General features: G+C 43.5%; 10 protein-coding genes across 10 annotated transcripts; 3 read left to right on the forward strand and 7 right to left on the reverse strand.

Annotated features, from left to right (window-relative positions):
- Positions 1-460: 460 nt before the first annotated feature.
- On the reverse strand, positions 461-2370 carry N7495_002415 (MFS transporter; the record flags this gene model as incomplete). The annotated part of the gene is made up of 2 exons (XM_057205084.1): positions 461-1948; positions 2005-2370. 2 exons carry the CDS (start codon positions 2368-2370, stop codon positions 461-463), a joined length of 1854 nt encoding a protein of 617 aa, XP_057065691.1.
- A 3061-nt stretch (positions 2371-5431) lies between these two features.
- On the reverse strand, positions 5432-6082 carry hhtA (histone H3; the record flags this gene model as incomplete). Its single annotated transcript, XM_057205085.1, has 3 exons — positions 5432-5709; positions 5763-5870; positions 6058-6082. The coding sequence occupies 3 exons, from the start codon at positions 6080-6082 to the stop codon at positions 5432-5434; spliced, it is 411 nt and encodes a 136-aa protein (XP_057065692.1).
- Positions 6083-6786: 704 nt separating this feature from the next.
- N7495_002417 (histone H4) lies at positions 6787-7217 on the forward strand (the record flags this gene model as incomplete). The annotated part of the gene is made up of 3 exons (XM_057205086.1): positions 6787-6796; positions 6854-7129; positions 7192-7217. 3 exons carry the CDS (start codon positions 6787-6789, stop codon positions 7215-7217), a joined length of 312 nt encoding a protein of 103 aa, XP_057065693.1.
- A 1869-nt stretch (positions 7218-9086) lies between these two features.
- On the reverse strand, positions 9087-9813 carry N7495_002418 (uncharacterized protein; the record flags this gene model as incomplete). The annotated part of the gene is made up of 4 exons (XM_057205087.1): positions 9087-9135; positions 9226-9400; positions 9456-9675; positions 9775-9813. The coding sequence occupies 4 exons, from the start codon at positions 9811-9813 to the stop codon at positions 9087-9089; spliced, it is 483 nt and encodes a 160-aa protein (XP_057065694.1).
- Positions 9814-12087: 2274 nt separating this feature from the next.
- Positions 12088-12372, reverse strand: N7495_002419 (uncharacterized protein; the record flags this gene model as incomplete). The annotated part of the gene is made up of 1 exon (XM_057205088.1): positions 12088-12372. The coding sequence occupies one exon, from the start codon at positions 12370-12372 to the stop codon at positions 12088-12090; it is 285 nt and encodes a 94-aa protein (XP_057065695.1).
- Positions 12373-12948: 576 nt separating this feature from the next.
- Positions 12949-13143, reverse strand: N7495_002420 (uncharacterized protein; the record flags this gene model as incomplete). The annotated part of the gene is made up of 1 exon (XM_057205089.1): positions 12949-13143. One exon carries the CDS (start codon positions 13141-13143, stop codon positions 12949-12951), a length of 195 nt encoding a protein of 64 aa, XP_057065696.1.
- An 87-nt stretch (positions 13144-13230) lies between these two features.
- Positions 13231-14406, reverse strand: N7495_002421 (uncharacterized protein; the record flags this gene model as incomplete). The annotated part of the gene is made up of 1 exon (XM_057205090.1): positions 13231-14406. The coding sequence occupies one exon, from the start codon at positions 14404-14406 to the stop codon at positions 13231-13233; it is 1176 nt and encodes a 391-aa protein (XP_057065697.1).
- Positions 14407-15798: 1392 nt separating this feature from the next.
- N7495_002422 (ubiquitin carboxyl-terminal hydrolase) lies at positions 15799-18024 on the forward strand (the record flags this gene model as incomplete). Its single annotated transcript, XM_057205091.1, has 3 exons — positions 15799-15875; positions 15927-17494; positions 17594-18024. The coding sequence occupies 3 exons, from the start codon at positions 15799-15801 to the stop codon at positions 18022-18024; spliced, it is 2076 nt and encodes a 691-aa protein (XP_057065698.1).
- A 367-nt stretch (positions 18025-18391) lies between these two features.
- On the reverse strand, positions 18392-19812 carry N7495_002423 (uncharacterized protein; the record flags this gene model as incomplete). Its single annotated transcript, XM_057205092.1, has 5 exons — positions 18392-18790; positions 19037-19131; positions 19191-19330; positions 19390-19613; positions 19672-19812. The coding sequence occupies 5 exons, from the start codon at positions 19810-19812 to the stop codon at positions 18392-18394; spliced, it is 999 nt and encodes a 332-aa protein (XP_057065699.1).
- Positions 19813-22562: 2750 nt separating this feature from the next.
- N7495_002424 (SET domain-containing protein) lies at positions 22563-24280 on the forward strand (the record flags this gene model as incomplete). The annotated part of the gene is made up of 4 exons (XM_057205093.1): positions 22563-22850; positions 22906-23423; positions 23480-24098; positions 24191-24280. The coding sequence occupies 4 exons, from the start codon at positions 22563-22565 to the stop codon at positions 24278-24280; spliced, it is 1515 nt and encodes a 504-aa protein (XP_057065700.1).
- Between the last annotated feature and the right edge of the window lie 1476 nt (positions 24281-25756).

Genomic DNA, 25756 nt, shown 5'->3' on the forward strand with positions numbered 1-25756 from the left:
AGACGAAATGCCGTGAATTCCCGTAAACGGTGCACACAGTATATCAAAATGAAAGCGCGTACTAGTACACTTTGACTATGTCACTTGGGAAAGAAGTGAAAAGTTGGTTCGTTGCTTATAACAGACTTGTAAATTTATGGACCCAGAAATTACTAGATTATAACCAAAACAATTATTATTTCGTATCAAACAAGGACTCCGAATCTATATGCAGACAATGAAGCCCATAAATGCATGAGGGTCCTAAATTCGTGCAACATTATGGGGGGGGGGGGGGGGAAAAAGATGTCAGGGTATAAAAATAGACAAGAGAAAGAAGATATGGACAGCAGCATGGAAACTTTTGTGCAACAATGACAACAAGGGTAGGAATGAACAATAGATACTATGATTATTGGTGGCGGACGGTTTGATATGCAGTGTATCCAACCAATAACTTCACCGATTAAGTCGTGGATATTTATTTGAAGGACTCGCGAGTGTGGACACGGTCAATATCGTACGGGTTTCCGTCGTATGTCGGTACACGCGCCAGGTCGGTCGCGGTATGTGTAGAGCTGAGAGAGCGGGCGCGGCTGCGAACACTGCGGTGAGTCGAGGCGCGGCTGTGGATGCGCTCGGTTGTGGGGAGTTCGTCGACGTGGGAGCTGGACCCGCTAGACAGAGACCCACCCTCTGCTGAGGCCTCGGTACGGTCGAACTCGGTGTCTTCCTCCTTCTCGGCAATCGCAGCCGCGGCCTTGGACTGCTCCTGGAGATTGCGCATGAAGGCATCTGACTGGGCGGCGAACTTGCAACGGGTTCTGATCTGGGCGCCGTACTTGTAGAACAGGAAGGGGAAGGGTACACAGGCGAGAGCGAGGAAGGCGGGAATAGTGGATGCCCAGTGAATGCCCAGGTTTTCATACATGTAGGTGGTGAACAATGGGAAAGCGGCACCGAAGCAGGAACGCAGAACGGAGTTGGCGGCTAATACGGAGGCGGCGAAGATGGTGTATGCGTCGATCAGGTAGTTCATGATACTGAGGAAGACCAGAACCATTCCGAAGCCGAATGGAACACCGGCCGCGATACTGGCCATCCAGTGGATCGTGGGGTAATTGGTCCATGCGAACCAAAACAGACCGATGGGAAGTGTGGCAGACGCCCACATGCAAGGCGGCAGACGGGCTTCTGGCGGAGCGAAGCCTTCATGCGCTTCTTGAACTTTGACGTACCGCTTGTTATCCCACAAGCTATAGACCACGGCAATGAGCATACCGACCATAATACCCAGGAAAGCCAAACCTCCAACACCTTGGTTCCAGCCGCGCTCTACCTGGTATACAATGGGGAAAGCAGCAAACATCATGTACAGGGTACCGTAAACGATAGCCATGTATAGAGACAGCAAGAAAACGATAGGCTCTTTCAGGAGGAGAATCCAAGGACGGGACAGAGCAACCTTGAAGGCGTCCGCAATCGAGACCCTACCCTGATCAATGTCCAGCTTACTCTGGTAGACCTTACCAGAAAGCTTAGACAGTCTCTCGGCACGGCGGCGGAGCAAAACAGGCGCATATGTCTCTGGGATGAAAAGAGTGCCAACAATCCAGACAAAGCCAGAGAAGATAGCCAGGAAGCCCATGACCCATCTCCAACCGCAGTTCATTCCCAAGAAACCACCAATAAATGGTCCCAGGACCGGTCCCAGGAATGGTGCGGCAGCAAACATACTCAAAGCGAGACCTCTCTTCTTGGCAGTGAACATGTCGGCGATGACACCACCTGCGTTGGTCAGAGGGGAGGATCCGAAAGCACCGGCCCAGAAACGAAGGATAATTAAGGCGTAGGAGGTCTGGGCACCGGCACCACCAGCACAAAAGGCAGCGAGGGCGAAATAGGTGGTGATAAAGAGGACTTGACGGCCAAACAGCTCACTCAGAGGAGCCCATAGCAAAGGACCAATCTATATACAAGGTAATTAGTCATGTAACAAGATAACTTCCGATTCTTTATACTTACAGCGAAACCAAGAACGAAAAGTGAAACACCCAGAGTAGCGAGTTCATCTCCGATACTAAATTGCTCTTCGATCTCTTGTATACCACCGGTAAATGCAGAAGAGACCAATGCAACAGCCAAAGTTGCGACAGCATTGGTCATTGTGAAGAACCATTTCTTCTTTTCGCTGAATAGCATAGGATTGCGAGGGTCGTTAGGGATCCATGTCACGGCGTATGGGTCCTCATCTGTTCCTGAGCCGGCGTATGGGAAATCAATAACCTCTTGAGTGACGACGCCTTGATCGGATACCAGTCGCCAGTATGGAATTGTGGAAGGCGCGGTCGATTCAATCTTATCGGCGTCATGGACCTTGTCGTCTGCCATGATGGGCAAACTGAATGGTTATTGAAAGTCGATAATTAGGTATGTAGTGTTAGATAAGGAATAATTGAGGATTTGAAAAATTCAGGAATTAGGGCTCTTCTACTATGACGATAAAAGAGTGTTGTTGTGTTGTTAAGGACTAAACCTTAGAACCAGTTGTACTGTAATGTATAAAGTACTGTAACTGGTTGCGAAAACGAGAAAACAGGATTCAGGACAGGCCAAGTTCAAGATGCACCTGTTGAATGAGAATATTCTCAAGATTCCGATTAGACCAAAAATTATTTAGGACAGGGGGGGGGCCTTTTAATTAAATGATAAGTACTCCGTCCCTAGGCTAAAAGTATAGTGGCGTTTTGGGTTTTTTAAACAGATCCAGGTTTGGCCCGGAGCTTGACCGGGTCAATAAGTCTATGCACATCTCCACTTCATAGAACACCTCGGTAAGTTGAAACGCTGTTTTGGGAATCGCCGTTTTGTGAATCCACAATTGAAGAAAACTGGGTCTATCAGGTTACATTATTCAGATGATTATAGGTAGCGAAGTAGAAAATGGACTTGTAGCTTGGAAAAGTGATTAATATCTCAGTTACCTATTAGACGTATAGCTAATGTATTCTGCTAATGTATTCTGCTAATGTATTCTGCTAATGTATTCTGCTAGATCTTCTTGAAATGACGTCAAATTTGATATCAAGATACGTAAGAATGTACAAAGTACATATAAGCAGGAAAAGCCACGCGAAAATATTTATGCTATGCATAAACACTCATTGGTTTGCGGCTCGCTTGTGGCACGGGTACTCGGCATCTTTGCCATTGGTTGTACCCTGAGACAGCTCTCTTGGCGTCCAATTTTGTAGGATCCTACATTTTATACGAAGTACATACGGAGAATTTCATACGACATATCAGTTGATATTTGGGAAAGAGAGGCATTAGTGGAGTACCACCATTTCCTCGATAGGTGCTCTGGATACTCCAATCTTTATGCAAGCATTCAGCAAAGAATAGGGGTTTTCTTTTCTACGTGTTATCTCCACACCGTTAAGGCTGGGTACGGAGTAGTACTTATGCGTACTAGCTCAAGTGCCTCTGTCGAGCTAAATGATCTTCTGGACCCATGGATTTTTGCACCTTGATACTAAAGAAGCGAAGATTAGGACTAAACTAGTCCCATGAATTAGATGATTAAGATGGCTTTACTACGCTACAAGTTGAACTAGTACATCGTATCTCCATCCTCGGCTTTATGTATTATCGATCTCATAATAGAGAGTTCCAAGGTTCCTGATTACTCATGTGGGGCCTCGGTGCTATGTATGAATTTGTCATTGAAGCCTTGTCCAAGCCCGAGTCCTGACTCCTGATTTATGCACTCTGTGCATCTATGTATTAGGCCTCATTGAACTACTTATTGCTTAGTACAACACTTGGATAAACTCGCTTAGTTAAAAGTTGCTTATCATTTGATCCTGCAGATTCAATGGCGAACTAATTAAGTACGGATCTAGAAGTTCCCGGGAAACTCATTAGGCACCTGCACGACTCCGCATTTGAATGTCGTGGCTACGATATCAGATAAGCCCCCTTTTTGCAAAGCAATCTCACAAATTTATCTGGACTGATCCACGCCATGAGCCTTGTACCCTGTAACCTTTATCCTTTGTCTTTGACCCTGGCCCTTAGGATTTCAACACATATCAATCTTATGACACAGCAATACGAGAAGATTGACTCGTATCCAAAGATATGTTAGATACCTAACCAACTAGTCAATCCGGGTTGTGAACTAGAAAGTAAGTTGTAAGAGCTAACTAATAGGGCTTCAGCTAGCTGATGAAAAGATCACGCCATATGTGCAGAAATATTTGAAGCCAGGGTCTTCTACAGTATTTTGACACCTTTGTGGGTCATCCATGCTTATGGTAACTACTCCGCTGGTAAGCTCTTCTAAAAAATAAGGAAACCAATTTTCAAACATTCACACTGTGATAGGGTCCCAGATTTCGGACTGAGGGGCCGAGCTTCGAAGGAACAATTTTGCTTCTAATTCCTTTGAATGCGGTCATCATATCCGGTGGCTAATGAGTCACAAAAAGTGAATGGCAAAATTAAACCTGTTGCTGAATGAAACCTGTTGCTGATTCAACATGACGACGTACACGTGATCTATATCAATCTGTCGGCCTCAGGCTCCTAACCTTCACAATTCAAGCCCCACTACGTTCTAGACCGTCAACTACAAAGATATGAATGATCTATGTATATGACGAAAGACAGAAAAAGAGAAATCTAAGGTAGAATGATAGTTTCAAGTCCTTGTACGACGCATGCCTGAAATTTTCAAGTTCTAACAATGAATATTGATCGAGTTGATCGAGAGATCAGAGGATCAATATCGGTTCGTCGCGGATTATCAGTTATTCGGTCTGGTATGGAGTGCCTTCGAACTTCCAAAAACAAACGTGAATGAATAAAATTGATCCGTGGATGCCTTTACACGCATTTCTAACTTGTGTAGTGCCGGTATGGCGCCACCCTCAATATCGGTGCAGAACAATCTCAGAACAATCTCAGAACATCGGTCAGCCTCTGTGTAGTTCTAAGATACTATATGGTAGTCATTGACAATAGTGACTAAGAGTCGAAGATTATCGAACTGTTGGAGATTATACAGCCTATTATTTGAGTTGCAAAAATTACATGCACAAGCGACACGGTCGCGTCCCTAGTGCCAACCGTTAACTTCATACTGTATATAATATGCATGTTGACTACTACATGTTTTATGTACTAGTGCTACAGGATAATTTGAATCAAGGAGACCTCATTTTATTGAGTCTAGGTCATGAACGACGTGTGCTAACACTCGTAAGTAGTAGAATGCCATTAACTGGACCATCCTAAGATGGCAGTAGCATTTCGCAAGAAACAAAAAAGATATCCCTGATGAGGGACATAAAATCAAACCCCATCATGTCGCCGGTAATCATGAAAATAAAAGCAGAACCCCGTATCGCCATTCCAGAAATCAAGAGAAAAATTGGTTCTTAGAAATCTAAGAACGCTCGCCACGGAGGCGGCGGGCCAACTGAATGTCCTTGGACTGGATGGTGACACGCTTGGCGTGAATGGCGCAAAGGTTGGTGTCCTCGAACAGGGAGACGAGGTAGGCCTCGACGGACTCCTGGAGAGCACCAATGGCGGAGGACTGGAAACGTAGGTCGGACTTGAAGTCCTGGGCGATCTCACGAACCAGACGCTGGAAGGGGAGCTTGCGGATCAGGAGCTCAGTGGACTTCTGGTAGCGACGGATCTCACGCAGAGCAACGGTACCTAGGTAAATTATTAGAATGTGAGGAAGCATACAGGACTGTGAGGGTACATACCGGGCTTGTAACGGTGGGGCTTCTTGACACCTCCGGTAGAGGGGGCGGCCTTGCGAGCGGCCTTGGAAGCGAGCTGCTTACGGGGGGCCTTGCCACCAGTGGACTTACCTAAAGAGAGAAGACATGTTAGTAATATGTTGATGACAAATAAATCACATGACGTATTATGTGGCGCCACCCAAATGACGCCAAAGTAAAGTGAACGGGCGCCGGAAGAGACGAGCGCTCGTCACTTCTCATCAGAATCTGGGTGGAGAACACGACATGGAGTATTATTGAAATAGGTATTACTCACGGGCAGTCTGCTTAGTACGAGCCATCTTGATGAAAAAGATGAATTTTGATGGAAAAGGATTAAGTCGAATAGAGTTGTCGACAGGTGGATGAAGAGGGAGAGAAAGAAACGGGAGGATGTGGGTGGGAAAGGGTATTTGTAGGGAATGTAAGAGGGGAGTGATCTGGGAGTTGGGGGATGGACGAATCAGAAGGTGTTATCTAGATCACTCATTAAGTGCGTGGAAAGCAGACTAACTAAACCCCACTTAATACTTTACTTCATGCTTTGATCGTCATTAAGCGAGACCTTCTAATATCAGCCAATCAGAGGCCAGGATCAAGTTTGTTGAATACCAACCACCATTCGCTTGATCCTGGCCACCAAGGAAATTGTATTGATGATCAAAGAATTTGAATACATTCTACACTTCTTTGGCATGTTTCTTGATATTTTAATTGATCAGATTTACGTATTTGAAGTATTTCCTAGTGAGAGATCAGACTTATAAGGCATCTAGACCTTTCGGCCTTGGCTCCCGTACATGACTGATCCTCAACTCTCATTGGTTGATCTTCCCCTTAGTGCGTGATTTCAATTTCCCCCGCGCTTGTCAGCCTTTCCATACAAATACTATCTCCTTCTAGCCTCCTTTTCTCCTCCTCTCATCAATCTTCTTGTCAACAACCCCTGACAACTCCTATACTCCACTTATCTTCAATCTTCTTTTTACCTTTTTAATCCATCAATATGTCTGGACGTAAGTTACCTGTTTTCTCATTACTCTCAAGACGCGTCTTCTAACGCGTTTCAACAGGTGGAAAGGGTGGCAAGGGTCTCGGCAAGGGTGGTGCCAAGCGTCACCGCAAGATTTTGCGTGACAACATCCAGGGAATTACCAAGCCCGCTATCCGCCGTCTCGCTCGTCGTGGTGGTGTCAAGCGTATCTCCGCTATGATCTACGAGGAGACCCGTGGTGTCCTCAAGACCTTCCTCGAGGGTGTCATCCGTGACGCCGTCACCTACACTGAGCACGCCAAGCGCAAGACTGTCACTTCTCTCGATGTCGTCTATGCTCTCAAGCGCCAGGGCCGTAAGTTTACACAGCGCGTCAGGCTTGTCATGACCCTTTTCACTAACGCGTCTTCCCTCCAGGTACCCTCTACGGTTTCGGTGGCTAAATGCCTCATGTCTTTTTTCTCTTTTCCGGTTGTTGCAACGGTATGATGGGACGTTGGGGTGTTCTGAATTTTTATTACAACTGTATGGGTCTCTGGGTTTGATTTTCTCTACACGATTACCACTGTTTTAGCGTCCACTATGGATCGCTTTTGTTGAGCTTTCCTGTATCATGACAGCTTCATCAATTGGCTGGCACCACTCGAGTGGTGGGATGACTTGCGCTCGAAAAGAGTTGCGATCCGATACGAATACAATTTAAAGTAACTCACAAATCTTCCTTGTACCCTTGTAAAGACTTTTGGGTATGTAATGCGTATCGTGTTGAAATTGTACGCGTCGTGCGTGCTTGCGGGCGCGTTGTGCACCTCTGCCGTTGTTTGATCCACCCTGTCTGATCCACCTACACCGAAATGCAGCCGGCCATTTATTTCAAGTGGTCTCGCAGTTGACTGGAGTAAATAGGTAATTCGTATAGGGAATTGTCATTCAATGTATACCTAGGTACCTAGGTACAGACCTCGGGATGATGCTGCCAGCTTTCACGGTCACCAATTTCAACAATCAGCCATAGAAAATCTTTCACGGTGGTAATGCCTCCATGCAACAAACTAGATCAAATCTGTTATAAACCTTCCACATGTCTTCCAGGGCTGATTTCCGAGTTTATGAACTTGCTCTCTCGTAGATATACAAGTTAGTCATGTCCAATTTTCGGTTTGGTTTTTGTGGAAAAAGTTTAGAGAATGGTGGTAGTACTTTAATGTATGTGAACACAAAATATATATATATTTAACTAATACAAAATACCAACACTCAAGTAAACATCCATGGACACTTTTCACTGGATATAGCACCAGAAGGTATTCAGAGTGTATACAATTTTTTGTATACAAGACACAAAATACCCCAAGAGAAATGATTATGATTACAAACGATGTGTTGATTGGCCAAAAGTAGCCAGTGTATCGCTCGTTTGTAGAGGGCAGAATAGTCGAGTTGCCCGCGTTCAGCTTTCACCGCCTATATCTAGGTAACAGATACCTCACCGTAGTGAGAGAAACTTAGAGCAAGGTATAAGTAGCGTATCTTCAGGTGAGCTAGCGACTCAGAATGAATCTACTATTACTCTGAAAATGTCGAAATCAGCATTCTGAATTACCCACCATCGCCTATTTATTGACTGTAGTTAGACTTTATACATTTGATTAGACATGTGCATGGGTTGGGTATGGGTCCCATATGGGTATTTAAGTTGCCTTAATGCCTTAATAATGCCTGACGCTAGTCTGAAATAGAGCTAGTTTACTTAGCTAATTATACATTATAATGCATGTAATTTTTGTTGTTTTAATCAATACCATTTATAATTAAAATTCAAACATTCAAAATTTGATACTAATAACTTAATATTAACTAGAACTACCTTCACCAGTATCACCACCACCACCATCGCTATTGTCTTTCACGTCAACGTTATGCTTGACGCCGACGTTGTGCTCGAGTTAGTGGTAGAGCTTCTGGTAGTGGTGGTCGAACACCATGAAGCGTAAGATAAGCCTCAGCATAAGCATTCCATAAAATACTAGCTATAGTAGGACGGACGCTATCAAGAGATGGAGCAGTTCCTTGATTTGTCTATAATAAAGCTGTCCAATCATTTTGTAGGGCTGTCTCCCAAGCGTGAAATGCGGCCGTTAAACGATCATATGTTACTTATCGTATTGGGGCTTCAGTCGCCATAAGTTGATGAAAGGTATTATCATCAAGACCAGGACTTCGACAGATTGTAGTCATTGGTAGCTCATTTGAGGTAATAATTGGAGCTACTTGTGGGGGAGCAGGTCCCCGAATGCGATGCTGATAAGGGGTTACCGCTGCTCTTGGAACATGATCCCGATGGAAATCCTCACCCCACTGCTGTTTAAAGGAGGGATATTTTTGACTTAGATAAAATTAGATATTAGTATAATCATACTTATTATTAGGGAATATAAAGGTATAACTTACGCAAAATAACTACAGACGTCGGCGGACTGACCAATATCGCTCCCGATTGGGCTGCGACCGGGTTCGGCAAGAAAATGGGCGTTACGCCAGTCTGTACTCACCACATACCGCGCGAGGATTTTGTGTGAGTCCGCCCTCTCCTTAGATGTTATCGCTGCTGTATCTGGTGTTAAAACTAGATATTAGATATACTTAGTAATGCCTTAGTAAATGTTTTATATATATCTTACAGCAGCCAGTATGTTGCTTATGAAAATGCCGATTCATCATGCCGTTATCCTTGAAGGTGATGCCACATTGCTGACCTCTTTCCACAATAACTAGACATACTAAGGTATTAACCTTAGACCAGGGAAGCATAGTATTTGGAGGACCAAGACCCTTTCGAATATCTTCTTTGATATGCGCAACGAGGATAGGCTCTGTTGGGTCCTCAAGGTCGCGCCAGGTCTATGGTCTCCAGCCTGGATTTGGATCTTCGATTGGTCCTAGAGATTTCTAAATGGTCAGTAAGAAAGGTTGTTTCGAATAATATGTCTTATAACACACTATAACAATATCCCCATCTAAAGTCAGGATTATAGGCATCTTGTATATTATCTAAGAGGAAGAACTCTCTGTCAGGGCCTGTTTGGTATAGGTATCCTGGGGTAATAGGGCGGAGGGGCATCTTGGTAATAAAGTTTGAAACTCTTGAGTAGATAGTATGGTAAGACTTAGTAAAGGTTCTGTAGATGATAGAATATGAATTAGGAAGAGGGAAAATCATGGGGAAATATATTGTTTGAACCTCAGAACCACGGTGGTTTCTAACAAAGAGAATAATTATGGTCAGCTAGCCTCTATAGGCTCAACGAAAGATAAATATTATTCTCATTAAAGAATCTACTACTAAATTAGAAAACATGCTGAAAATAGTGAAAGAAAAGTGCTAGGACTAAGTTTTGAATAGAAAAGTGAAATGTTCAATACTAATTTCTGAAATTAGGAATATTGAAGTAATAATAAGTTTTTCTATGCTCAGAATGCTATAATAGCCTACTTAGATTGACTTAATAGGTTGATTTAAAGGGTACTGGATCGATTCCGGCTGAATCCGTTCTTTTTTCTTTTGTGATAATAAAATACAGAATATTAATACATTATGATTCAGCATAAATTTCCAAAAATACACATAATTTATGTATATCACGTGAAGGATAGGGCTTGGCAAAAAAATGGGTTTATGGGTTGGGTATGGGTATGGGTATGGGTATGGGTATAGGATTAAACCCATACCCAACCCATATGGGTTTTGGGTAAAATTTTGGACCCATACCCAACCCAATGAACATGTCTATGCTTCGGTGATCACCTAGTCAACGGACAAATAACGTATACACACATACAATTTATTCTCGATACCCCATTCCTATTCGTTTACTAGAATCCACCCTGGTGGTTTGTCAGCCCTCCAGTCGACACTGGTGAACTATCATGTGGTTGTACCACGTGACCCACCAACCGCATACCTCACGATTCCACCCCGAATTGTTTACGTTTCTTTAAGGATTTTGTACACAGCATGTGCCTAGCTAGTTCTGAATCTAAAATTAGATTTAGACCTTCACAGCTGCCGCTGCTTGCAAACAGTGTTCTTCGTAGCTGTCGCTCGAAAGGGCGATATTCGAATATCTCACTGAGAATAGCGTTCGAGTTCTTACTGCAGTAAAAGGGAATTGAAGTTTACTGCAGTAGAAAGGAGTTGGTGAGCTTCAACAAACCGCTACTCAACACCGTAGAAAATCCACCGGGTGTAGTGGATGCTACGATACTGAATACTGCGATTGTTGTGAAGTCTGCTTTTTCATTGATGAAAGAACTAGCTACTTATAGTATATGGGTGCCCCTCTGCCCTGGACGAATGTCAACATTCGTCCGAGACAGAAGAGACGGTGAAGACGGGATATTATTGTCGCGAATGCACATCGCTCAAGGGTGTCGTTTGCGATGAATGCATATCGTTCAAGGATGCCGTGATATACTAATCTAGTTCCAGAGTCACTGTCTTGGCAGAAGCTTTTTCGGCCGAAATACTTTCCGTCTGTTGATGGCCTTGTTTCTCGGCTGTCGCAACATATCTTATCTTAATTAAAAGATTAGGATTATTTTCTTTTAAAGAGTACAGATATTCCGGTGTCTCCTCTTATATGGCCCATGAATCACAGCCATACTCCTAGTACTTTGAAATTGAAGAACAATATGATGAAGGCCAAACTGATATCAATACTGTGAAATCTGTTTCAACAGACCGAGAGACACTACTGCTAGAATCACCGACTCTCAATTTAGAGACGATGTCTTACTTAGAACCTACGAGCTAGCTTCCAAATCCACAGCCGCGCCAAACTTTTAACAGTCCTCATACATGTATTCAAGATGGGCCTCAACACTTTCTTACCAATGATCCCATTTATCCGAGTCCATCAAGTTCACCTTTGAAGAAGACAACGATCACACCTCAATCCGGTCACACGGCTGTCAAATATTTGCCCAGGTTGTCAGCTGACACTGTCAGTTAAAATTCCTATATAGTATTCAATGGCGACAGGTTTGATTTGAATCGAGACGTATTCACCAAGTTATCATCTTGAATAACGGGCCTATCAATACCATCAGCTGAATGTATTCGAATGATGTATAATCAATCGTATCATTTTTGGAATGGTGCTACATTCCTCTCATGCATATTAATATTAGTTCCAACAAAACATGGTAGAACCTTTGCTCATGAAAGTGCTTAGACCATAGTGTACTAGGAATATAATAGTAATCCATAATCGTAATCTACACTGACCAATAGTAGTTATTTGACGGTTCTAGCTATTCTCGATCCTCTTCGCTATCCGGAATCGATATCTGTGCTATGCTCTTGATAATAGCATCATAGTGGCCAGAATGGTCAATTATCGCCTTTGACATCATGTACCCCGCCTCCTCTGTCTCATCATCAGCGGAGAAAATGTTACCTGCTATCATTTGCTCCTCTAACTCCGACCCGGCGGTACAGTGCGACAAGGCCCGGAGAGTCGACTTGCGGAGATAGCGGCCAATTGTGGGCCATGCCTTATGGGTCGGAATCTTATCTGCTGCAAAATTCATCTGCATTCGCTTTGACCATAGGTATGTGACCAGAAACCGGAAATAAAAGAATCTCTTGCGCGGGCGGTTGTCATTAGCAAAGGACAACTCTTTTCCATCAATTTCCTATTCACCGTGAAAATTTTATTGCACCGTAAAACTAAGTTTAGTCAGCATCCCATTGCATCAAATTTAATTCTAGTAGATTCGAAGCTGAAATTATCATAATAACTGTAGTAAAGGCCGCAGCAAAGTCCACATCGGCCCAGCCATATTCATCAGAGATAGAAATGCTAGTTCAGGCGTTCGACGGGCAGGATAGCACGCTGTGTGATCAATTCCTCAATCTCGCAGAGATCCTTAATAAGAATTCTCATTACCCTGTCAGTATGTTGGCATCACATATAGTATTGGCTGGCTGATTCAAAGATAGCACGATCGCCATATTTGTCAAATAAGACCGGGCTACCCGTGGGAAGGCCGAATTCCTGAACAAGTCCCTAGCCCGCCGGCTCGGGGCCATCCCAGTCTTCAACCAACGAAGGCCAGAGGCAAAGCTTTAGCGTACTCCATTTCGGAGGAATATAAATCTTAATATACATGTTAGCAAATAGACTTGATTTGAAAAAGAGAAGGATTCCTCGATTCGGCAAGAAAGGTAGGCTTCGTAATAGGGCGTTGAAAGTCTTGAGGACCGCCGAGAGACTTCGCATAGTCCTGAACAGCAGTAGCAGTAGGGGATAAACTCGCTATTTCAGCAGTCTCTGTTGGGAACTTAGCGATGGTGGTAGTAGACATGCTGTTGATGTGGAAATGATGAGAAAGTAGTTGCAAATCGCCACTAGTCGCTTTGCTTCCAGGTCGCTTTTCTTCCGCACGTCCCTGTCACGCTCGTGATTCGGCCATTGCTGCCCATTGTTCGCCACGCAACTCAAGCCTATCCATGAACTCAGCGACTGTGGTGGTGTCATTCGGGGGTTCAAGATCTCGTTGAAGGTTAGGGTCGAGACGCATCCAGACCATTCGAAGCTGCGATACGGTTGTGTTGAAGTCTGCAGCTTGCGCATCGCGCATCAGGGTGCGCGCCCACTGGACGGGCGACTTGCCGGATCTAAGCTCGTTCCAGCCGAATTGCGACTCAGGCGCCATAAGGCGAGCTTGCGCTGTGACGGGACGCATCTTGAATGACTTTTCTAGGATGGCGTACCAGCCCTCTTCGAGTGGCGTCATATTTAGAGTGAAGCGCTGGTCTGACGATAGCTCGGTATTATACCACTCCGCTGCTTGTTCGCGAAGGCACGAGGGCAGGTTCGCTCGAACTGTCTCCTCTGATTTGAGTGGAACCATAGCGCGGAGCTGGGTTAGAAAAGCGAAAACATTGACGTAATGAGTAATTCCGCGGATCGTCTTGATATGGATTGTTGATGTGGGATCAGGTACAAAATAGCCGATCTCCTCTGCTTTCCAGTGTGAGGCGGCCGCGGCGTTAAGGCCGCTTGGCCCCGGTGGCCCCTGTGGACCTGGAATTGGTGCATGATTCGCTAGGGCCGTATGCACTGCTCGGGCGATGATTTGCTCGAGCTGCTGCTCTGACATCGTAATTTCTAGCATGATGGGGGAAGGTGTCCTCCGTTGAGGGCCGCGGACGGGCGAGGAAGCGAGTCCGCGTTCCGATTCCGGTTCTAGGGAAGGCGGAAAAGGAGTTAGTAAGGGTGCGTTGTCGAACACGAGCTTAGGATTTTGACCCGGACGGAGCGGCGTCTGATCGTGATGGCTGGGCTGTGAGATATAATCTGCAATTTTCGAGTGCAGATAGACGAATTTAACGATTTCTCGCCGGAGAGTGCGAGGATCCAATGCCCAGTCGTCTGGAAAGGGTGGTTGTGTCGGCAGACGAGGGGTGGGGAAATCGGTTAGTGTCGATTGAATGTCGGCACGAACGTGGTCAAGGAGGGATGAGACGCCGTGGGCGGCTTCAAATAGTGCGAACCGATGAGCGTACACTGACGTCTGGATGACTCGCTTCTGCTGCGTCGCACTATCCTTCTTGGTGGGTGGCATAAAAAAAATGGATTTGGAGAAGAGCGATGACGTATCGTTTTGAGATAAAACCCGGGGTAAGTGTAGTGAGAATGCTGCACAAAACGCGTTGAGATTGAGGCTTGCAGCGGCGTGACTCACAGCGCTGTCGAAGCTTAGTAGAATTGATCCTTCTACTCTTCGTCAATTCGGCGTAAACCCGGGATGACCCTGGACCGTTTTAGACGTGCTACCAGTTGTTAGGTAGAGAGGCTGAGTGATGAAGATGATGCATTGTCACTGTGGAGCTATCCCGCTACCTAGCCTGGGTCACCTGACCCCTAATCCGTAACAGTACTTATCCTTAATAATTAAAATCCATTTGTTATCCGTCGGTAAATACTCAGTAATACTGGATGGAAGATTCCCTACAATTACCAAGGTTTCTTTGAGTGTTATTTCTGAATTCTGAAACCAGCAGGGTTCTTTGTCGGTGAATTTTGGGAAAGGATTCAAAGTCTTGGACGTATAGGGCTGGCTTTTTCTACTCTCTTTTTTTTTGATTGAGGAAACCTTGGAAAGTATGATAAAGCTGAATGGAATATGCCAGGGATAAATTTTCAAGTCTTCAAGATTAAGCAGACCCCGAGATCATGCTAGTGTTTCTTTCAGTGTTTGTATAGTTGACAATGAGGTAGCTAATTTCGAAGGAACCTCCAGGGCTTCTAATAAAGAAGTATACTACGTTCCGTAGATTTGTGTCTTTGATCGTAATATGAAGGTGGTTTCAAATGTCGCAATAATAAATTGAGGTCATTGACTGTAGAGTTTGCAAGACTTTCTGATTTATTTTTGCTTTACTTAAGAGTTATATATATCTCAGGTTTATGGTAATTGTTTACAGATAAATACAGATTACACCAGGTTGGCCATCAATACAGTAATATTTCAACATGAATACCCTTCCGGAGAGTAAGTGCCTTTTTCTATCAGTTTTCGTGGTATATTCTAATTATCATGATAGCGCGAGAATTGAGGAAAAGAGATCTGGCATGGCAGGTAAGGAACCACATACATACAAGCGTTCTTATGTACTAAACAAGTTCATAGACCCCCTTCGCTCCCTGGTGGGATGAAGACCTCAAAAATCCTAGTTCAAGGGGATTTCCTAACTATGGAAATCAATGTTACAGAAACGCTATGTTGCAACAACTTATGCATCTTCCAGTATTTCTGCATTGGATTAAATTTTACGAGAAACATCATCTTCCACACCAAGCAGGATGTGTACTACATGAGGATGGGGGAATGTGCAAGATATGCAGTCTGTTTAACCTAGCTGCTGCCTATTGGGGTAAAAAAGAGGAGGATACCTACCTAGAAATATTAGACTATTTCTGGAAAGACATCTTCGCTGATTGGAATGACGGAACCATGGAAGGTCAGCAAGACACACATGAGTTCTGGACTGAGCTGTATACGCAGCTTGTAGAGGCAACGAGGCCGCTTTTGTAAGCTCATCCTGTTACCTTCCATTCTCTCTGATGCTAATTATAAAACAGCCGTTCGGACCTTCGAGATATCTTTATGGTCTTGGGGGTCTCTATGCGCCAATGCCAGGGTTCTGGTGCCTGTGAGGGCTACGCCTGCACAAAATTCGAACTATTATCACTAGACGCAGAATTTCACACGCACGATAAGGAACTGCCACCCTATTCTATCACAGAGGCAATTTTAAACATCTTCAAGACAAAAACCCTCGAGAAATTCAAATGTGATAAGTGCGGAAATCCAGCGGTGAAATTAGACCGGCTCGGTCATCCACCCGAAGTTCTATTTGTAAAGCTCAATCGTTCTCAGTGGATAGGAGGAAAGCCTAGCAAATTCACACAAAGAATTTTATTGAATGAGCACATCCAACTTCCAGCCGAGAGCTTTGACCCGCGACTGGAAACTTTAAGGAAACCTATCAAATACCAGCTTTCTTCATTGCAGCTGCACCAGGGCATGGAACCAGACACAGGTCATTACCTCTCTATCGTAAAGGGGCCCCGCGATACATGGACACTATGTGACGACAAAGTGATGACGCCATACGATAGCTTCAAAGAAATGGCCGACTCGGAAGATATTCAACGACAGAGCTACATTGTCGCATATCGCCGATGCCCCCTCAAGCCTAACGAGAACGATCCAATAGTTGCTAGGCAGATTGGGCAGAAGCATATGTTCAAGGGTCATGTCCCTTCCCGTGAAGCTTATTCTCTGATTGGCACTCCAATTGGTGATCCAGTTCTCGAAGCTGTGCTGCCTTCTGATTCGACTCAGAAATTAGGCAGATTTAACAGACCTAGTCGGGTAGAGAATCAGCAAATCGGAAACATGATGAGAAATCTAACTAAATTTAGGTTTGGACTACTCGATTGGAACAAGGACGAAGCAGACCATATACTTAGGAAGGAATGGGCCTCAATCACTGAACATATTAACATATTATCCGGTCAAGTCCAGCAAGATGTTGATGAAGACGCCACAAAATCTGCAGCAAAGGTTGCGATACTGGGTGCGGTCGAACAGATTGCAGTATCCGACCAAATAGAGAAAGAAATGAGTGATATATACAAAGCCGCAGAATTATTGGAAGTAGTATCAGTCAGAAACAAGGCTCTTCTCCATCAGGCATCGCAGATACTCAAAGCAACGTATATTCTCATGAAGGACAATATGGCAAATTTGGGGGGAGCCACGGAATTGGACATGTCCCCAGGCGAGCTGCAAACAATCATCAACAAAATAGAAAATATTCGAGCCAAGGCAAGGGATGCCGCGCGCGAGGTTCTTTCCAGCATGAATTTAACCTCAAGTGAAGATCCAAGTGAAAAAGTTGAGGAAACCTTGCAATCCTCGACTACGTGTGGTCCTGCAGTTTCCCCGGAAAGACAGATACGAGTCAGTGAGGAAATCGCCGAGTTCTGCAATGCCCTTACTTTTATATCGAAAAACAGACCATTAAATCACCAGGAAGTAATGCACACAGCAAAGGCAATCATTTCAGTACCTTCAGAATACTTGGGAGTGACAGACGAACCATTGAATGAGCAGGATACTAGAACAGCACAGAAAGCAGCAAGTAAGCTTATAGAGATATCAGGTCACCTTTCTGATTCAGAGAGTCAATTGTCAAGCTTAGGACTGACACAAAGCCCGCCAATAAGGTTAATGTCCCAAGCCTTCAATGCCGGAAAATTACTTGTGGCACTGGTAAAGCAAGCGCGAAAAGTCCCAGGAGCAAAAGAGGGAAGTCTGACAATCAAGTATTCCACTAAGAACGGCGCAAAAGTGGCGCTACGTGCTACAACCATGGGAAGAGCCGTTTCGCCCATCGATGCAGATACCGACAAGATATTGGACGTTATCAAGCTTCCAGAGACATTAGACAGGGGTCTTTTGGAACTCAGGTTCACCAAGTGGGATGGAAAGGTTAGTATAAATGCCTCTATGCAAGGTCAACTCAGAAATGCTCTACCGAAGAAGGTAACCCGTGCTTCTAGCATTGTTCATGGGAAAAAGATACTCAAAGCCAAAGCCAAGGCATGTAATGGCAAAAAGCCCACATATAAAAAAGCTCCCATGAAAGCCCAGAAAAAAGCTGTGAAGTAAACTGCTTCTAATTTGCTGGTTCTGGTTCAATGGATTATGATTTAGTTGTTACATTTATGGATGTTATGCTTCTGTTTGAATTTAATTTGACACAGCACCTGAGCATTCTAAGGCTTAAAATATCTGAAATTCAAATTCGTAGTCACCACTTTCTGAGTTTTATAGTGTCTTCCAAGGTTCACAAGGTCCATTGATGGATCATCTCCTGAGGTTCACACACAACTCAGCGCGATAATTCAGCTTCGAAGATTTCCTGTTGATTTGAATATTTCACATATTATACTGTGAATTTTTCTAGGATCATCATTGATTATGGCTCCTATAGATAAATTTGTACAGCTGATAGGCCTTTGCAATCGGTCCGGCATTATTTTGAAGCATTTGATCTCTCAACAATGGTCTCTTGAATGACCTTAATGCCGTGATCAGTGTGGCTCGTGGTGCTACCAGCATCCCAATCTGCATCTGCATCGACGGTGTACGAGGTAGGATCATGTGGCCCTGCAAGAATAGCATTTTCGTCGCTAACATTATTCCAATCTTCCTTTTTGGCCCCAAACTTACGCCGGGGCAGATTCGTATTTGCTTTGCTGCTCATTGTATATTCGGTGTGGCTCTTGGTACCACTGTGGGTAGAGACAAAGCCTAGGCGGTGGGAGATACGCCGGACGAGAGGGTAAATCAGAGGGAAATTGTCAACGGCAATCGCGACAAAGGACTCACGGATGGACCACATTCCACCGATTGTGGCACCAGTTCCGGTAGACTAGAGAACATATTAGCGTAATGTTTGCGAGGAGTTTTTTCGAGTGATAAACTTGCTGTTAGAAGTAGAACACAGCGAATGATAGCAGCAACCATAACAAAGAGACCTCCACCGAAAAGAACAAGAAGCCGGAGCTTTGCCTGCCATTTGAGTTGAGCTTTCATAAGTACCTAAATTAAGAGCTTGTCAGAATTTATGTCTTGGTATAACTAGTTTTGTAAAAAAAAGAATGATGATAAAACTCACCGGAATAGGGATAGTGAGGAGATAGACGTCGGTGACAATATTGAACACACCGTTGGCGATAACAGCCACGGGAGAGACGGCTGGCAGGCATTGACCTATAGAGGAATAATAAGAAAATGAGATGAAAATGTGAGAGAACCCGGATACAACATACTACCAGGGTTAGGATTGATTTGCCAAAATTGGTAAAAGGGACGACAGCTAAGGTAAAGTGTGCAGAAACCGGCAAAAAAAGTTATAGCAAGCATCGCATAGGCGATCTTAACTCGAATTTCTAGCACCTTGATTCCCTCACTAGTAATCTTTAGTTAGACGCGAGGCTGAGGTTGTGTTTGGTAAAAAAAAGTACTCACGTCATTCGGGAATAGAAGACTGCCATGCATATTTTTAGTATCCATAATGTGAGCATATAACATGCCCAGCCTGAGAGCTGGAGCTTAGAGCCGTTAACGCGGTTCGAATACTCGATCGAATCAGGCGACAATGCTGCTCGATACTCATCGGTCATTCCCGCATTGCTAAGACCTTGATATTCTCCAACTTTAGTGCCAAGATGAACTTCCACGCCAAATGTTATCTTCAGTCCCATTAGCTATTGCTGTCGTGAAACTACTTAAGTATTTAGTCATACTTACACAAGCCAAGCACATCACATAATCGTCAAGTTTGAGACCCTTTATGCCCACCATGACCAATCGAGCGATGATACGAGTGGCAATGATAGCCACCCCTAGTGAAAGGAGGGTGTATAGCTCGGTTAATGCTGCTGAAGCCATGATGCATTATCAAGGACGAAAGATATAAAGGTGAAGCGAGTGAAGACCTTTAGACTGATATCCTTCAAAGGTCTGAATTTGTACGAAAAGAAGGGTATTTAAAAGAAAATTGCATATGTGCAGGGCTTCGAAAGTCTTGTTAGCATTCAATCAGACTTTGCGACTAGTTCTCTCCCACGAACTTGTCACTGTTGGATATCCAATCATATAACTGCATGAACCAAACACTATTATAAAATAGTAAATAACCTTGGAATGAAACATAGTTTAACAGTTAATAGGTTTTCAAGTCGCAGCGGCAGCGAAAATAGCCGGGCCTAAGTCCACAATATATCCACATCTCGGGGATAATTTAAGTTCTTGCCACGTGTGAACGTATGACCCACTTTCTTCTGCTTTTCACCAATTACGAAGTCGGGATTTTGCCATTTTTATAGTTTCGGCCACTTGCGAGTGGGTCTATAAATAATCTTGATCATTTTAGTTCTGCCCTAGCGTTGATTTCGGTCAAAATTTTCAATTCCATAGTTAACTTCCACCTTTTTTATCATTACTGATAAACTACCTATTATATGAATCTGAAATAGTTATTAGCCCTTTACGGGACTATTCCCTTCCTTGCTTCCAGACCTAAGAGTAATCGATATTGAATTATAGGGGTTGTTCAAATTTCATATCCGAAGTGTTTCATAAGTAAATTTTGCAGCCTTATGTTGCTCAGTTTTACTATTGAACTACTTTAACCTACTACTCAAATGGAATCTATCATATTACCACCGTCAGTGCTACAAAATTGAAGCGGTCGAGTAGGTGGTAGGTAGGTTATGATGCTGAAATAATAGGTTGACGGTTGACACAAGAAGGTACCTCTGTAGATATACTCTGTACGCCGTGCTCGAAACTCTCGCCACGCTGTCCCCCTTTTCACCCATAAAATGTTTCATAATTAGGTATACAACCTTAGAAATATATATTATATTCTCTGGATCTACTCGCCTGGAATACCAAAATTGAATTTTTCTTGAAAAATTCAATTCTTCCGGAATTTCTGTGAGACCTCCTCTGGGGCTATTGGTTCCAGTAAATATAAGAAATATGGGTGGACTGGGGAACAACCAACTCTCCTGAAACATATATTCAAGGCTATATAAGTCTTTGTTAGTGAAAAGGGTCCATTGATGTCTACTAGAGGATTAAATATTAACATGGTGACGTTTTCAAAGGTTGCTACAACTGAGTATTTGAATTTCTTGCGCCTCCATAGGACATAGGAATGGGTTAAGGTTTGGAGAGGGGAACTTAACCCAACTTTCCATTTGAAATGGCCCAGAATCAACTTCCCAACATGATAGTCCGAAGATGAACCGATACTACCCCTTTTCTGATGACCGGTAAAGCTCTATGATTTGGTTCAAACTTCAACAACATAGATGCCTCAAGAACAAGGAGAAAGAGCGAAATTAGAAGAGGAAAATCAGAAAGGTTCAGAGGAGGCGGACTATAGGTCACATCACGGCAGCCTGAGATGAAAAAGATAAATGGTACGTAGAATTCTGGTTGAAGAGCAAGTGCGAATATAACATCAAATGAAAGGATAAGAATGGTGATTCAGATTGGCCTTCGTATAGTTTTCCCCTAGGGTTTTCTATACCATCATGCGAATGCAAAAACTTTGCTCCGTACCAAGTAATCTCTAGACTTCACTCATAGGACTCCGTACAGAGTAAGTGCGCGATGTCAGATTCTGGATAACTCTTCGACAACTCAGACCACGCATCACCAAGAAACCTGCTGAGCGGTGTTTCTCTGATTTTCATAAAACAAATCAATATTTTAATGCGCATGATAGCTATTATGTCCTTTACTTCGTGACCTTGGAGCGCATTTGAAAGACGAAACCGATGATATATGGTATAGAAAGATCTGTACAAGCTCCTATTTCCTTGCACATCGACTAAATATCAACATTACAGCAGATAAAATGATTGAAAAAAAAGGGGAAAAAAAGAGGTCGTGCCCGGGATCGAACCGGGATTGCCAGAATCAGAACCTGAAGTGCTAACCATTACACTACACAACCTTAGTTGATGAAGGGTTGCCACTTTAAAAATATATGAAAAATTCCCTTCTAGTCCCGTTCTTAATATGTGCCTACAATGAACTCTAGAATTATGTAGTAGTCAATGCATGCATTGATCCATAACTTTCGAGTCTACGCGCTTTGAGAGCTTTCAACAATCAATAACCTTGAAAGATAGGAAGAAACTGAAACATTGTAAAATTCAGAGATTCTCTGGATAAGTCCATGCCTATCATGGATGAACTCGCCCAGGAAATATCCATGCACAAATATTTCGGTTACTATTAGTTACTAGTTATTTAAGAGTATAAGTTAGCTTACCTAGCATCCTACGTTTGAAATTGCCAATATAATGGTTAATTTGGACTTTCACCCTAGATCGAGATTTCAAAGTAAAATTGATGTGTAAAAGAGCCATTTATTATCTGATAACTATGACTGTTGGCATCGCCGAGGGGTCGATGGCTTAGTAAGCTCACCGACATAAAATGTGAAGGTCTCCGCTACCCCCAAGGTATCCTAATTTCCAAGGCTGTCTCAATTTTCGAAGTTTGGAACAAAATATTCCCTAGCATTTCTAGTATTTCTAGCAATTTCTACGTGGCTAATCTCCCAATCTTGGAACCGCAACTTCCGAACAACGAAGGGAGTAGGCTTTTAACCACCCTTGATGTTGTTACGACAATATCTCCCGCTAGACTCCCTACCTAGCTGGCTCAGACTAAATGGCATCGTTGGGCATGGAATATCGTTCCAAAAACTCGATGGCGACAGTAACACGGACAAAGGCAATGCCATTGTTGCCACAGAGGATTTAAGCAACGATGAAGATTCACATGTTAAAGTCCTTCTTGAAGTTCCGTCTGACTTAATTTTGTCATTGGAAGCTGTTCACACCTACGCAAAAGCGGACCGGGATCTCCGTGAAGTGCTAGAAGCAGCGAGCGAATTTGGCCGGGTATGATACTAGTTCCCCAGATGGCGACAAGAGATTAACTTACGTGTATCTGCAGACTGCGAGAGGCTCAATATTGATATTTCTTCTTTTGCAATTGACACATAATGATCCGGAAATTCCCCGTCCAATTGGCGTGTCCAGCCCTTGGGCTGAGTATGTCAAATTTCTCCCGCCATCGTTTCCCTTGCCTACATGCTACTCTGATGAAGAGCAGCAGTTGCTGATTGGAACCTCACTTGCAGCTGCTGTAGAGGCGAAATTTGATTCCTTACAACGAGAATTCGACCTGCTTCGCGAGGCTACATGTGGGATTTCTTGGTGTGAAGAGCTTTGGTGGAATGAAAATACTGGAAGATTAACAATGGCCGATTGGATTTATGTCGATGCTGCATATAGATCACGCATGTTGGATTTGCCGGGGAGTGGTCACTCAATGGTACCCTGCATTGACATGGTCAATCATATGGCTGGTTCGGCTGTCAAAGCGTTATACGAAACTGATTCGGACGGTAATGCAATTTTACAGCTGCGTCTGGGCAAGACTTTACACACCGGCGAAGAAGTGACTATCTCGTGAGTCAGCTTACAAACCGGGCATTTACCGCAGCTATACTGACTCCTTTTCTTAGATATGGAGATGAAAAGCCTGCAGCAGAGATGATCTTCTCCTACGGCTTCTTGGACAGCGATACAACCGAGGCAAAAAAAATTACTCTGGATATTGACATTACGGCCGCTACCACTGATCCTCTTGCTTTTGCAAAGAAGACATTATGTCGGAACATCCCAGGTCTCAGAGTATCTACTGCCTACAACTCAGAGAAAGATATTCTGAAATCATTAACAACTTCCGGTGAAACCACCTGGGACAGTCCATTCATGTGGTGGGCGAGTGTGAATGAAGAAGATGGACTCTCCATTGGTGTTGTGCAAACTATGGATGGAAGAAGGGAGCTTGAAGCAACCTGGAAAGGCGAAAAAGTCGAAACCCCTCATGATCTGCTTGGACTTATTGCGACCCATCCATCAAGGGATATTTTCCAGCTCCGAGCTTTGGTGCTGGTGCTTGATCGACTGGAGACCGAAATATCGAGGATGCAAGAGACAGAATACGAATTGAAGAAATTCTGTGAAAATAACGAGCGACTTGATCAGATTTGGAGGCCGGAAATATTTAGCCTGGTGTCTCGATTACGACAGATGGAGGGCTTATTACTACAGAAAGCGATGAATGATCTTACAGAACGGGTAAGTTTGAATACTCGTGGACCCCAATCCACCTAGGTCCTAGTCCATGGGAAAATGCATTGGTGATGAATTCCTGCTAATAAAGTTGCCAGAAAAATGAGTTGATGGAGTCGAACACCGTCATCAAATATCTCAGTCAACAATCACAGGCGGATGAGGTTGAGGTTGAAGATTTCACGTGAAATTGCTATATTGATAATAAATTGTGTGTTCACATGATATTTAAATCTTCAATCAGTTCAAGTTCAAATTCAACAAAATAACATAAGAGGCTTGACTAACATGATATGATCGGACTGTTCGAATAGTTCATCATCATATTTTGCTGCATAATCGATGTTGTCATTTAGAAGAAGCTAACAAAGAACAGGCCAAAAAAAAAAAAAAAAAGGCAGCGAGTAAGAAGCAGACTACTACAAAGGCAATCTATGAAGGTTATAAGATATTCATGAAGTGTCTCAAGGTAATTAAGGAGAGTAGTCTAGGTAAAGAGAGAGAGAGAGATATATATATATATATATCTGACACAGAAGCCAGTTTGGAAGCTCTGGTTGAGTTAAGGTCGATTTTTCTAACTATACCTACTACTTGGCGTCGGATAACATGTCCTGGATGTGGTAAGAAAGGCTATATATACAATAAATGCTCTGATCGAGTTGTACATTCAAATTTACTTTGATAGGAGTATTACATAACTTCAATTTTGCGGCAAGTGAAGTCCATGGTTATTTAAAAACCTGTTTATAATTACAAAAAGGGATGAATTTGTCATCACAAGTCAATCTGGCCGAGTGGTTAAGGCGATTGACTAGAAATCAATTCCGTTCGCGGGCATAGGTTCGAATCCTATGGTTGACGTTTTTTTTTCTCTTCCAATTTTTTTTTTGCAAACTTGGCACCTGTAATTACAGATCACTTACCTAAGTAGGAAATTGATGGGGTCTATAATTGAACAACCTGGGCAAATTACGTACCTAGGTAATGGAAAACGAGATCTAGGACCTCGGGAGCTAGGAGACAACCTCCTCGGCATTCCAAGGTCTCTGTGATCTCCCGAGGTTCATCTACTTGATTCTTCATCCATTCTTCAGACACAACGACATATTTTAGCACACTTCATTCAACCTCACCCCAAGCTAGTCATTGCACCGTTTTTATTCAACTCAAATATGACTTTTTTCCTCGGTACTGTACGTATGAAAAGTCATATATCGAATGTTATCAACAGACAGACAGGGATAGAGCGTCCAGCTCTGGGGCTTATGGGTATGCAGGCGACTGTCATCATTCAAAGCAAAATTAGTATGTCCAACATAGCGTCGGACAAATTCTGATGAATCTATTGGTCGCCAAATTTCTGCTGCAAGCTCAAGCAACAACTTGGATGTAACTACAGCAATTATCCTTCGCTAAAAGAGAATAACGGCACAATTTCACAGATGCGCCCGGTGGCGGCTGGTGTGAATTTTGTTATAAACAGTTGACAGAGGTCGGCTATCAAAGGTAACACGGAAACATTGCTCTTCTCTTTGTAATTCTTTCCTCGAAGCTTTGACTCATAAAACATGATGACGAGATTGTCACCTTAAATAGTAGCGACTATCTAAATTGTTCGAGACGTATTGATTGAAACATATTGCGGCGGCGATCAATGTAAA

The sequence above is a fragment of the Penicillium taxi genome (assembly GCF_028828555.1).
Source record: "Penicillium taxi strain IBT 34144 chromosome Unknown utg000002l_segment0_segment0, whole genome shotgun sequence".
In the NCBI taxonomy this organism is placed as follows: Eukaryota; Fungi; Ascomycota; class Eurotiomycetes; order Eurotiales; family Aspergillaceae; genus Penicillium; species Penicillium taxi.